The sequence below is a fragment of the Pezoporus flaviventris genome, unplaced genomic scaffold, assembly GCF_033815535.1.
Source record: "Pezoporus flaviventris isolate CSIRO_AGI_PZ_B2104156 unplaced genomic scaffold, CSIRO_AGI_Pfla_v1 ptg000213l, whole genome shotgun sequence".
Taxonomy (NCBI): Eukaryota; Metazoa; Chordata; class Aves; order Psittaciformes; family Psittacidae; genus Pezoporus; species Pezoporus flaviventris.
The window spans coordinates 11,614,366-11,629,076 of NW_026892761.1; the positions used below are offsets into that span (position 1 = coordinate 11,614,366).

The 14,711-nt window shown below is 40.4% G+C and overlaps 1 protein-coding gene across 4 annotated transcripts in view; it reads left to right on the top strand.

Annotated features, from left to right (window-relative positions):
• CDH4 (cadherin 4) overlaps window positions 1-14,711 on the top strand; it is a 458,588-nt gene that overhangs the window by 288,161 nt on the left and 155,716 nt on the right. For all 4 annotated transcript variants that reach the window (XM_061441907.1, XM_061441909.1, XM_061441910.1 and 1 more), the window contains one exon: window positions 5,511-5,687. In XM_061441907.1, coding sequence (XP_061297891.1) covers window positions 5,511-5,687 — 177 coding nt within the window. The remainder of the gene's footprint in view (window positions 1-5,510; window positions 5,688-14,711) is intronic.

Below are 14,711 nucleotides of genomic sequence, written 5' to 3' on the forward strand. Positions count from 1 at the left end.
CAGCTACCATGGAAACAAGCAAAAATGTTTCAGGTTAAATATTTTTGAATAGATTTTTTTTCCTTTGTACCATGGTACCAGTTTTCAAAATGGGTATTGATATAGGTGATGAAGGGAAAATTGTTTGAGCAATGGGCTAAAGGTGGCTTTGTATCCCCTTGTATCAATGAAAATCTATTAAAAACAAGTTGGCTCAGTTAAACCTTAGGTGTGACACTAGAAACAAAGCAAGCCAAGTATTATTTCTTTTCTGAAAAATGTCTAGTGGGAGGTGTTAAAGAGATTATGAAAATAATAAGATGGGCTTATAAATAAGACACCGGTTAAATCGTAAATAATTTTGATACTTTGGAAATAAAAGCCTTATTACCTCTCCTCGAGTTGCAAGTACTTTTTACTCCAAGTGCAAGTATAATATATTTTAGTGCTAAATCTAGACCATTTTGTTTTGCAGGTTGAGCCTTATAAAATTAATAATCTCCAACAAATGTACCCTAAGATGCACTGTTATTTATATGCAGAGAATGGTGGTTTATTTACCCAAACATTAGAGTGATCCAAAATGTTCAGCTAAGCAGGAACACAAAGTATGATATTATATTATGTAAATGGATTTGTGATACGCTCTGCTGGATAATAACTTCCAGATGTCTCTGTAGCCAGAGGCTGACGGATATCAAAGGCAGGTTGGCTGGGAAGGGAGACGTGCCAGCTGGCGAGACTGGCTACTGCTAAGTGTAGCGGAAGGTGAAAGCTGGTATTTCTTCACACTCACTGGTTTTATTTGGGGACTAGTGAAAATTCAGTGACTTGCATGAGCAGGATAGGGCTTGAGGGGCTATAGGGGTCCCGAGTGTCCTATTCTTTCAGTGAATTATTTTTTGACCTCTTCTGTGAGTAAGGATTGAGTTTGGTCCGAGTCTCCCAGCAAATGAAAGGCTGACAAGCCATGGACTAACACTGGCTAGCTGGATAGTTATTCTGACTTATCTTTTATTGCCAGTGCTAAATGCAGGCAAGGAATTTTCCTGAGGTCTCAGTGCCATGGCATAAATACAGTTAGCTCGAGAACCATACAACCTCACCAGTTTGGCGTAAGATTTCCTAAATCTGTTTTACTTTAAAGTCTGACAGTCCCTAAGGGTTTAGCTATGTACCCCCTTCCAAATGCAGCAGGTTGTATTCACCGTCATTAAATGCAGTGCTGGACTGAAAAGGAACTGGAAATTACTCCTATAAGATGCTAATGAAGTTACTGACATAGACTTTGAGAAAGCCCTACATCTTCTGTGGAGCAACCTTTAAAAGTAGAATCTTTGCATAATCCTTGCAGATGAGACTATGCCTCCTTCAACCTCACATTGCTATCTGAAAGCTTGACCTGTCATCTCAGTGAAAGGTTTCTGGTTGACTTTAGTATGGTTTTTAGTTGACTCTAACTGATAGTCCCAGAAAACCCGAAAGAGTGGCAAGGCAATTGTAGGGTAGATTCTACCCCGCTGTACTGCTGTTAATCCTCAGCTCATCAGTCTTGATCAAACTTGAGGAGGATGGTTTCTGAGAGACTTCCCCTGTCCTACAACTGCCCGATATTGTACAAATATTGTAGTTTAGCTTTTCAGAGATAGGAGCATTTTGTTAGCCGAAGATCCAATGGCCGCATTATAATTTGCCCATATTGGCATTGTGCAGACATAAATTGCAGTTACGGGCCCGTTGGAGGGGACACTGGACAACTCAAGGGCAAGTTTCCAGAATGTAGGCTTTAAATGATACAGCTAGCATGTTAAGCCATAAAAAATTCTGCCCTAATATGAATACTAAGGTATCAGGTTATACTGAATCCAAACTTTCATAACAAATTTACATCCCAGCATGGTGTTTTCTCCTGTTGTTTCAATTCATCATATGCTTTGTAATCACCTTTTCTCCTTGAACTTGAAGGTTTTCATCTGTTCTTGTTTTCTTTTCTGGCTTATCAATGTCCTAAACTAATAGACAGGCATAATTACTGAATTACCTGATATTTTATATCCTCATTTAATTGTCTGTGAATTGCCAAAGACCATACTCACATGTTCCATGTTTGGTGTTTGGTCCTTTTGTAATGAATTACAAATGTCACTGTGTAATTTTCAGAATGGAGAGTGGGTTTAATTTATTTATTATCTCCATTATTAATAATGGAGTGTAATTTAACATACTGGGCATGTGATTCATAGACTGGGTTCTCTTTTGCTGCAAATGTCCATCATCCTTTGATCATATGTAAGAGGTGATGGCACCTCAGAAGAGCAAGTGGATCGAAACTGCCCTAAAGCAGTAGCACTAGAGGTGCTTGATTTGATTGTGAGAAGAACTTTGGACAGATTTTGTTCCGATGACACTACAAAAGGTAGAGTAATATATAATCTTTTGAAAATGTCTGTCTGAGATTGTGGAAAACATATGGCCAGTAAGTAAGGCCATGAAAGAAGGAGCAGTTGTTCTCTCAGTGAAAGCTGTTATTCAGCAAAAACAGAATTGGAAGTTGTATTTTGTAATTAATTTAATTTGGTGTCGCATTCTGCTTTTGAGTTGAACTTGAGATCCTTCCAAAGTCAGAAGTACAGGAGTATTTTCTGGGGCTCACGGTCAGTCATTGCTGTTATTCCAGAGATGTTCTTGGATGTTTCAGTCAGAGATCTGAATAGTGCTGGCATTTATACTCACCAGACTTTGTTACCGCATTTGTCTCACAGCTTTTAAACAGCAGAAAACATGTACAACGTATTTAAACAACACCAGAGAAATTAAGGTCATGAGAATGCATTGTCAACAAATGAAGATAAAAAAGAGCTGTTGTTTCAAAGAAAAAATTGTTGTTGCAAGACGCTTTTGAAATTCTACATACCAAATTCAGAGTCATGTTGATGATTTATTCTAATGTAGGAAAACATCATCAAGAGTGACAAGCAAGCTAGTCACTGTCTAGTCACCTGCCAGCAAGTATTTCAGAAAGACTAAAAAGGCTGGTACTGCCTTGCTGAGCTGACACTAATTATTTCAGTATACATGGAGCTTTGGGATTTGTGTTAATTCTCAAGTCTGTCTTTAGTTCAGACTCATTCCACTGTGTAAACTCAGCAGAGCACAAATTATTTGACCATCCTTTCATAATCTGTCCCCACGCTCACTTCCCAATTACACAAACTGATCCAAATACCTGCTCTCAAAGGATCCCCATTTGGGAATCACAAGCCAATTAAAAAAAAAAAAAAAAAAAAAGGGGGGATATTCACTTTTTTGTGTCACTCATGTCTGGTATTCCTGTTCCATGTTGGCGTTCATTTCTGGGTCTCTTCTTTATAACATTGTTTTCATCAGTGTTCAGAAAAGATGTCTTTCTGGTGATAGAACCCTTTTTAGATGAAAACTTTATCGGATATAGCATATTGCGTCCTGTAGGAAGGATGAAGTCAACAGTGCCTACCAATATACTGAATATCCCAGAAAATCTCCTACTGCCACATCATGACGCTGTTTCCTTGTTCATTATACATTTAAGTGAGCATGTTTTAGGAAAAACATCTAAATATTGAATAGTGGTGTACTGATCTTGCAGGGGCTTAGTGACAATGCCTGTTGAAGGTGTTTATACAGCAAAGCACAAAACAGAAATCAACTTGGTGGTGAGAGTGCGAGAGGGTTTGAAAAACGCGTTTCTGTGTGTGACTGGAAAAGACTGTTGTTGTGTATTCTGTGGAAATTCAGTTCTGGACCTGGCTCGCTTTTAAGGTCTGCAGGAAAAAAACAGCTGCATTTTTGCACAAATGCTTCCAGCGATTGCAGCCAGTGGATGTCTGCCCTCCACAGCTAACAAGGATCGGAGTCGTGATCAAGCTGTGAGAATGGCCTCCTGGCTGTGATGCCTATCTCTCAGCATCCAGAAGGTCCATGCAGCTTTGAGGCCATCACTCAGTTCCATATACTGTTTAGTTTTCATATACTGTACAGTTTTGAGGTGACTGCCTACTTCATTGCACTTCCAGTTCAAGATTGAAATGTGCTAATGGATGGATTCACATCAAACCATAAACAGTAAAGTAATGATTCCCACTGAAATCAGTGTGTACAGATAACTGCTTGCAAGTGTGCAGGGTGTTTCAGTTCCTACATTTGAAGTAAGAGGAAAATTGATTGTTGTCTAAAATTGCAGGAGCCTCAGAAAATACTTTGTTTTTTCCTACTGTGTCCTGTTTTTTTGGGGACATTGGCTTTTGGGTTGTTGGGGGGGGGGGCAAGAAAAATAGCTGAAAATTGTGAATTTCAGAGAATAGTTATTCCCACTGGATCTTGCCTCAAATTAAGAGAATGTGACTTGCAGTGTTTCTGATTTATGAAAGTTTAAACATTTTCTGGTGGGAGTGCAGGTCACCATATGGCAAAAAAAGCTTGTCTTTGTTAGTTATCTTTTCTGCAGACTTAACACAAGTAATGCCTGGAATCCTAGAAGCCACAGAATATTTAAGTATTAAGACTGGTTAACCTCTGAAGAGCCTCTGCAAATCCACAGTTCATTGATGTATCATTTTGTGAGGCTGAAGTCTTCTAATAAAGAAGCAGACTCCTTAAGTCCAAACCATGGCCCCACAACAAACATTTTAATGTGCAACAATGAAATATGCCATGGGCAGAATCTGTAGTTTAAAAAAACCTTAACACAGAGGGACTCAAAAGTGCCCCAACTAATGCCAGTTGTTACCGAATGAGATATGTTACTTCGCAGCTTGTGTAGGAGCATGTGTAGTTGGAATCTGTGTTCAAAACCCAGCTCTTACAAGAAGGTCATTTGTCATGAAGCACTGTTACCTTAGTTAACTTAAGTTACTTGATTCACCTTTGCAGCCATAGAGCTGACTTTCTGGTTGTGGTTTGGCAGGATACACCTGCAGAACCACAAACAGGGTTACTGTGTCATAGAATAGCAGAATAGTTAGGGTTGGAAAGGACCTTAAGATCATCTACTTCCAACCCCCCTGCCATGGGCAGGGATGCCTCACATCATGTCACCCAAGGCTCTGCACAACCTGGCCTTGAACACTGCCATGGATGGAGCATTTACTCCCTCCTCTGGGTAACTCTGTACTATGAAACTGGACCCATGATATGGGCCGTAAAGGAATTCTCTTTCTTTGCATTCTGGTAGGCTTCATTTATTAGAAATTTGGAAACCTCTTTAGTCCAATGTGTTGCTGAATCTCCCTGAGGCTGGTGCAATGAAGACAATATATTCTGGGAGTCATCTTGATTCGAGGGTGACAGCTCCATATATTTGTGAGAATGAAGTGGCAGCAGAGTTGCCGGTAGAGCATGTTTTGTCTTTGTGATGCAGAAATACATCACGTTTGTAACAATAACTTTCACAGTTTCATGTGACCATTTGTAAGCAGGAAAGCACCACTGTTGGGAACGAGGTCTTAAGGAGCGAGAAAGACACTAACTGGCCTTGCTGTCTTGTTTCCAAACAGCCAAAAGGAAGGAAGACCGTGCCTGGAGAACCAGCGCAGCAGCAAAGCGACACTCTGCTCCCCTGGCGCCAGCATCAGAGCTCGAATGGCCTGCGGCGGCAGAAGCGAGACTGGGTCATCCCACCCATCAATGTGCCGGAGAACTCCAGGGGACCCTTCCCGCAGCAGCTGGTTCGGGTAAGCTGAAAGCAGAAACAGACATAACGATAGTGGTAATCTTGCAGTGGGTCTAGTGACGGAGTAAGTGCAGTGCAAGCTCCAAGTCCTTGCCGTGGGAGGTCTGGCTCGAAGCACAGGCTCTCTGCTGTTCATCCCTTGCGCAGGAAAAGTTGCCTTTTGCAGACTGCTGAAACGCTTCTTTTCCAAAGCAACGTGTCCCAGTTTTCCCTCCCGCAGCTGAACAGCAGCCTAATCGCCTCCTTCCAGCCAGTCCCTCAAGAGACGCTGGCATTGCTGCCAAGATGGCACTTTGCCCATGCTCTCATCCAAAAAACGGCTGCAGGTGGAAAGCTGGGTTTGGTGGCACCCAGCGAGGAGGGGGTGCTGTATGCCATCCCTTCCATCTCAGAGCCGGGGTACAGATACGTGGCGGGGCTGGAGGAGGTTGGCTGCCTGCCGCTGCTGCAGATGGATCCCTCATCCTCTGTATGTTACCAGTTTCTTTCTTTATGAGCATGATCTCCAAGATCAAGCTTACCCATGTGGTTTTCTGTAATGATTATTGAATGACAGGAAAAGAAGAAGGGAAAAGGTGCCGCTGACAGACACTTTTGGTTGATACATTATTGCTGTTGAAAAGTGTTAGCAAAATACAAATACACGCTGCTATTCCTCTTGTGAGTGCTGGTTTCAGGTTTTGGAGCAGTAGAAAGATTAGCTATCCCTGGCAGACTTTTTCAGCTTCCCTTGGAAGAAAATGGCAAGTGATAAAATTGCAGAACTTATTTTGAGCAACAGTAGCGTGCCATTGGCATCCCTTCTCAGGAGTTCACCTAGTCATCTTGAAACAGTGCCTGGATTCAGACAAGTTGTCCTCATTACCTGTTTCACACTGATTATCTGATACTCTTCTGCACAGCCCATGTCTGGGAGGAAGAAAGGAGCTGTCTGAGTCCTTTGGAAGTTCAGGTGAAACTTGCAACTACTCATGCAATGACTGAAAATGCGTGTTCCCAATTCATCAAGTATTAGGCAAACCAGTTGTTGGCATCGTTTCTTTGTGCAATTAGGGAATTAGGACGAGGAATAAAAAGGTAGCAGGTGGTAAATTTTTTTTATACCTGTCCTGGAAAACCAGGGAGGGAAGCCAAGGAGTCTTTGTGTGGTCAGCAGAGCTGGCTATGGAGTGACCCATTAGTGTGTTGTCCTGTGAAGTTGAAGAAATGTCTGAAGAGAAGACTAACTCTATGTGTCAAAAATATCTTACTAAATCAGATTAATAATTTAGATTAATTCCTGAATTCCTGTGAAAAATAAGGAGAGTACTTGTAAATGAACCCATGCCCTCTCCCACTCTGCTGATTTCTTTTGAGCTTTGACTAGGCAGTGAGAGGACAAGTTGGCACAAGCTTACCATGACTGATTTATTGATTTATAAGGACTGAAATCTCTGTGACACTTTTTCCCCCTACAGTCTGGAGATGAAACAGAAGGACTCAAGAATACAGAAATCCAGTATTAATGAAGGTGACAAATAATAAATTTTATATAGGTACAGAAGAATTTATATTCATCACTTAAGCTACGAGTAACCTTGGAAAGATAACCTAGCTGATATAAACACAGAGCTCCCACACTTTCAGTAGTAGATTCCATTGCAGTTTTTAAATACAGATGCTAGAGGAAACACTAAAAATTAAGTAAAATATGGGGTGGGAAAGAAAGAAATTACTTACAAAGGGCTGCTTTCCTTTTCACCTGACATACAGCAGGGAAGATCCTACAAAGAGGGCAACTTCATTAAGCGTGAGACCCCTGATGTTTCAGGCTTGGGTTGAGTTTTTGCTCATCTGCAGCATCTGGTCCATGTGCTGGCCCCTGAACATGAAGCTTGGGTGATTCCTAGCAGGAGTTACAGCTTCCCCTGTTAGACTTTTCTCTTTAATTATCCAGAATAGGGTAAATCAACGTCTTCAAAGACCAGCACTGTCTGACTATTTCCATCCACATAATCTTCAGATTGCCCTGCAGCATTCTGCTGTCTCCTAGATCTAGGTAACAGTTTTGATCTGATTTCCCATGCTTTTGCTCACTGGGTGCTGAGTATTTTTGCGTCCATCTGCTCACAAACTGGAGCTAGAAGTGCACATGTGAAGTTACAGTTCAGATCCATTTGAACAGAATGAAGTCTGTCAGTTTTCTCTGCTACTTTATATAAAGCATTCAAACCCAGTGCTAGTTCCTGGACACTGAGCTTTTCTTTGTCCAGAGAGCCATGCTTTAGCTTACATTTTATAGGTGTAGCTAATGGAAACCAGTCCCTCTATTATGTTATCTTTGGTTCTGGTTAACCCCAAGGGCAGGGAGGGATGGCATGAAAAATCTGAATGCTGAAAACCCCAGAGCCCTACCAGAGCTACATTTTCTTAGTACCACTTGCTGTTTGCTTTTTTATAGGTTAGACTACTTTGAAATGCATAGGCAAATCTTTCACTTTCCCTCCTACTCCTGCTTCCTATTGTGAAGGTAAAAATTCCATTTTATGGAATTTGATTAGTTACTTGTCAGTATTTTTAGCAAGGCTGTACCTGAGTGAAGTTTAAATCATAGCAAAGGTGAATGCAGCTTGATGGGAGCTACATACCTCAAAAGCTGAACCTGTCTGGTTCAGCTGGGATCAACTATAATTCTCTGCTCATTAAACCATTTCATTCTGATAAAATACATTAAATGAGAAAGTGTTTAGAAAGAAAAAGAAAAAAGGAAGATGTCAAAACATTATCCCTGCCAAAAAAAAAATCGTCTGTTAATTACAGGGTTTTTTCTTTCAAAGGAACATCCGTGTCTGTTCATATGCATCAACCCTCACTAACTAGGAAATGTATTTCAGTAAGATAATATGTAAAAAATAATAATAGGAATTTCTGATTAGGTTTGGCTGTTGAAAATATTTTCTTATTCGTCAAAGAGTTTAAATAAACACCTGATGTGTATAAGCTAAAAAGGAATTTTTATTGCTATGAAAATGTTTTGCAAATACTGGTTTTGTCTTTGAGCTGAGAAAACAGTTACGAAATTTTATTGATATATGCTTACTTATTTTGTAAACATTTATGAAGTTCTCGGGTTTAATTTCATTGTGCTTCACTTCTACCTTTGTATTAGGAATAATATTTTACATGCTGTGAAATATTTTACTGTAGTGAGGATAATTTCGTTACTAATTGTCAGCTAGTCTCATTATTACAACTCTGAGGTCCATAAAAATTCCCATTAAAAATACAAAACCAATATGAAATCCCCCTCCTCCTCCAAGCAAATGACTCACGCAGGCACACTTATCAACTAAGATAATATATTAAATAGTTGTGCCCTTGCTGAGTACCTTCTATTTTCTGACTCATCCATTTTAGCTACATGTGTAGCTAATTCTTAATTATCTATCTTCTAATTATCTGTTAGATAATCTTGTATTTTATCTTCTTTTGCACTTCAGAAAGTATCTGCATGAAAAGCATTAGTTTAAAAGACCACCAGTCTTGTGCAGGACCCGTCTATGGTTAGATAATCGTGTATGAACCACTGCAACCGTATTCACCTTTACTGATGCTCCAAACTTCCGACTTTATCTCCAGGACTTTTCCACAGCTCTTATGAATCGCATGTCTCTAACTCAATCCGCATAGACCCTAATTTTTCTATCTTGCTTTTATTAAACTTTAAACTGAAAAATGTGATATTTGCTCATTAGACCTCTTATTATAAACAGCTTGTTCATTATCATTACACCAGCAGTGAAATCCACTGAGGGTGACCGAGACAGGATCTCGGTGCTCTTACAAACTGCCTTGATTGCATGCTACAGGCACAGCATGCTCTCTCATATCCGAGCACTGGTAATCTCAGGCACAAGAATGCTAGAAGTTATCTAATGTGTGTAACAGGGAATAAGAAGGAAGGATGCATTTTATGTAAATTTAATCAGAAAGTCCTGAAGTGGTCTGGAAAATTGGTAGAATATAATATACCTGAAGACTCTTGCATTGCTTCTTAGCAGAGGTGTTGATTGGTTGGGTTTCATACTGCATGATGCATGTTGATGGAGCAGCCAGATCTTATTAGTGCACTAGACAGCCCTACGGTGGACTCATGGGTGGGTTTGGCGCATGTAAAGCTCTACAGTGAAATTGGGTACTTAATATGAAAAAGGTTGATAGCACACTCTAGACCTCCACAGCCTATTTGTGTGCTGTAGGACCCAGGTCCTTCCTTCCTGGCACAGGAAATAAAAGTAGTGAAACAGTTCTCCAAAAGACTAAAATCCCAGAGTTACACTGAGCTGTGAAATCCCCACTGACTTGGACCATCAGTCCTCAATATTGCTATTTCAGCTCATCAGGGCTATTTCAGCATGTGCCTTTGCACTGTTTTGCATAGTTTTATTGTAGGAAATCCCTCATGCCTCCTCGATCAACCACATTGCTTACTGCTGTGAAATTGGCAGTTCAGAATCCTTTCACTCCCAGCTGCAAGACAGATGGCATCTGTCTGTAGTGAGAGAAGCTTGAGAAAAGGCCTTGCAAATGCTTCCCAGAGGACATCAGACCTTACTTTTCCTGAGAGACATGGACAGGCTTGATTACAAATAGGCATAGATCTTCCTTGTTCTTCCTAGATCTTCCTAGTTCTGGCTCTCAGTAGGTCTTGTCTTTGGTACCCCTGTGAGCATCACAAGCTGAAATTGAGAAATTGGGTGATTTGGTCATTATTGTGACAGACAGGGATAGGAAAGAGCAAGCCAAGAGAGTGGAGAGGAAACAGGACAGCATGCAAGTTGTGTCACTCTGTAGAGGCACAGCCTTTCTTTGAAAGCTGGGTAAAGAGTGTAAATTATAGCAGCTCTTGGCTCTTGACTGTGTTTTCACGCCACAAACCAACCTGATACCAAAGAGAGAAAGATTAGCAGGAAAATGATTCATTAAGCATTTGTGTTGCCATGGTCTTGGCTCTGGTATTGATCTGTCCTCTGTGTGTGTGTTACCAAACAAGGGCTTGGCACATTTGGAATGAACGGAGAAAGGGAAATACAACACATGGCTACTTTCTTGACACATCCATTGAAATTTCTTCTAAACATATAGTTTAAAGCAGGTTCCTAAACATATACCACACTATATATATTCCTCGAACAACATTCATTCTCCCTGGTGTGTGAAGATGTCAGTCTTTATCTCCAGCATTTCACAGAAATAGAAGGCCAGATCCTGAAGTAAAGTCTCCTCTCTGCCGAAGTTGGTGGGGCTACACCAGTGAATACCATTTGGGTATCTGGGTCAAAGAAAGCAGATGCCCAGTGCCTTATGGTCTTTACAGGCATGCACACATCCAGCATTATGGATTGAAAAGTGCAGCTACAGCATAAATGCTCCATTTAAAATTCTCTTACAACAGCATTTGAGCCTATACTGTAATTATACATATTGTATTTCCTTGTATTCAGACCCATGGGGAATTTATATTGTCCTTGCTAAAGCCAGAGGGACTGAAGGAAAGCAGTCATTTAATGATTCAGCTGTCTTGGGCTCTATGATTTAATCAATCATATGAAAGAAATTTTTAGACTCTTTGTGTTTAGAGTTCTCTTGTCTGAGCAGAAAATGTTCCCTTTTTGAATTGCTTTAATAGCTGTATTTATGCAGCTGAAAGTTCCTTAAGAAATGAAAGTAAAATCAAATTGCTGAGAATGCCTAGATAATTTATCGGAGAATATTCAATTAGAATATATTAATATTTTAGATTTCCATCATTAATTTAATATTCAGAGATTTAATTTAGTCGTTGAATTGCTGTAGTGCCATGCGTGGGTAGGTTGTTAGGCTGAGTGCTTAAAACACCTGCCACAAATGGGTGAATCTCACTTTGATTCCCAAGAGCACAAATGCCTTTCTACTGACATAAGTCTTGCAGCAAAAAACTCAGACACTAAATCTTGCCTGTGCTCGGCATTTTTCCATAATTGCAGAATGGAATAATACAATCTTCCAACAGAAATAAACGCAAGAGCCTTATTTATTTATGCATTCAAATCCAGACTGAAGGGGAATTTGGTGCTTTGCGGGTCTGAGTTTGTCAGTGTGTTACTGAAGAATTTCATTTTGCCAGCCAAGCCTTGTTACTTGCTCAAGGAGAACCACAGTAAGTGAGGTTGGGATTTTAAGGTGATTGACACTTCGCAGACAAATATCAAGGACTTCCATTGCACAGTTCAGCTAAAAATACTGCCCTTGGGATTTTGCCATTTTCCAGGATGCTTTGGGAATAGTAACATGAATGGAAAAAAGCCCGCTAAATAATAAAGAAACACTAAATCATAAAATGCCATTTGATTTGGAAGTGATACATTTCCATCAAACACCGTGTCCCAACTGCATGAAAGAAATAGAACCAATTTTTAATTTTCCACTCAGCATAAAACCTGAGATTCTCAGAAGCCACTCGCAGCAATGAGACTGCTTCCACTCTGATGGAGAAGCATCTGCATGATATTTCAGAAGCCTCAGAATTCATTGGTAGTGTTTCTGATTTTCTCCATGGTTAAGCAGAATCTCAGGATGTTGCTTTTTTAGTCGATTGTGGTATGGGTTAAAGTTGGGTTGGGGTCCAGGTGCATCATTACAGGATCAGTGCTTGTGCTTGACACTTGGTATCTTAAAACTTACACCCATGTACGTGGGTGATTAGTTATTGTGGGTACAAATCCTGGTCAGATATGTGCTAATAGATTCCTGAAAAGGAAAGCCATCACATAGCTACCAATTTTGCAAGCATGAAAAACTGAGAAGTTTTCAAGAATGAAGGACAGCAAAATCTGGGGTGTAGTGAGTCAAGCCAAGAGCATACAGGGATAACAGACCTTTGGTCTGACCTTATGTCAGATGTTTTAAACTGTTTTGCAGTCATTCAGCATCCCTGCAAGGCGGTGGGGTGGGATATACTAGCAGGTATTTGTGACCCTACCACCAACTGCTACTTGTTAAATACATATTGCAAGTTAGAATCATAGAATTGTTTAGGTTGGAAAAAACCTTTAAGGTCATCGAGTCCAAACATCTTTGCTTAGGTATTTTGTCATACAGGATCTGATCTTTTCAGCCTGTTTCCCTAGCTGGGGATTGTCTTCTGTTCACAAATAAGAAACCGAGGCAGGAAAGATGAGTGACTTTGTTCAAGACCACAGAGCTGTTGCCATGGCCATGAACAGCACTCTCCAGTATCAGCGTCTGGGCCTGTCTTTGGCTTATTTGAAGAATATCATAATGGACTTGAATTTGATGGAGTATTCAGAAATCTTTTGTTGATGGCTCTATTCAGTCACTTCATTTCCTGTCTGGGTTCAGCTGCTACATCTGCACATTGGGTCTGCTAATGTACAGGCTTATTTTCAGAATGATGCAAGGGTGCTTGTCTGCCGTGACCCAGGGACTAAGCAGCAGCTCCTTTTCTCTGCTGGGTCTCAGTCTATTCCTCCACCACCACCCCCGTCCAGCCCTTACATTTTAGCTCCTGCTCCAAGTTCACCTCGGGAGCAGGAAAAGTGGGAAGCACAGAAGGATAAGTACCCCCCGCCTTGAACTGTCGTACCAGGCATACTGCAAAATAGTTCATCAATCACTCCAAGGAGTATTTAGCTGTAATACCCCATTGCACATATTGCAACATATCATTACATCCCCATCCTCTCCAGAAAGTGAGATAACTGTAATAGCCGTTCAGTATGGCTGTCATTATGTATAAAGGCAAAGACAGGAAGGCATAGTCAGAGCTAATGTACACAGCTCATGAAAGCTATTGAAAATCTGTAAAGACAAGAGTGTACATGAAAACAGTAGGTTAATTTGCTAGGAAAAAAAAAAAGCTTTGGTTTTGCTCATGCCTTTTCCAAAGAAAAACAGTAATAATGAAAAAAGCTGAGACAGGAGCAAAGAATTTGCAACCTGTGTCTTTGCTGCAGTAGCTCATCATTTAACATTCATCACCCACATTAGTAATAGGTTACTGTGGGACTTGGCTTCATGATGAGTTGAAATGGAGTCCCAAAGACATAGTGGCACTGTGGGGGTGTGAGTTTGGATTTGCAGAATGATGGTGCAGATATAACCTTGACAGCTAGGCTGTTGCTGAAATTCACTCTATCAGGTTGGAGTGAGATAGGAAGCAAAAAACCCATCCACGCTTTTTAATTCCTTACTATTGCGTATGTTCTTGCTAGTCTGCACCACTGAAGAATCAAATTCAGCACCTTGGAATTTCAGATGTCAGCTTTTAAAATTTTAGACAATTTACTCTTGGGATAATTTTAAGCTTTCACTGCTGCAGTTAATTGTTTTATTTATAGCTGCTGAGATTTTCACTGATAAAGGTGTCACTGTCTAAATCCTTTCTCAGCTGTCTCTAACTCAGACTGATGAGAGCTGTAAGCCTTAGATGATGGGGCAGCAAAGAAAGGAAGTGCAGTAGTTTACCACAGCTTTGTTAAAGGGCCCATTTCTTTGCAGTTTCTTCTTTTCCATAGCTCTTACCACATTTTTAATAACATTCATATTTGTTGTTAATTTCCTTAATTTTCCTCCTATTTGAACAGTAAGACAACTTAAAAACAAACAAACAAAACCTTGGATTCTATTAAGGAAAACATTTTGCCCAAGGCAGTTTGGGTATCTGCAGATGGTACTGAATGTTTTGGCCCTTGTTCAGCCAAACAGAGATTTAAGTACGTGCCTAAATTTCAGCCTTTAAGTAGCTCCAGTGGCACTTCTGAGTCTATTTAGTGTCTGGAAACTAAGGACACGAATAGTGCCATGCTGAATATAGACCAAGCATTCAGCATTATGCAGTACCAAAATCTCTGGCCATGCTTACAGTTTTTCTTCTTAGATTCTCTATTTTACTTACATTTCTTTTCATGTACTGGAAGCATGCAGAGACCACACTTCCAGATGTGCATACACATCCAAGCTTTTGCATATGTCATGCAAGCATACT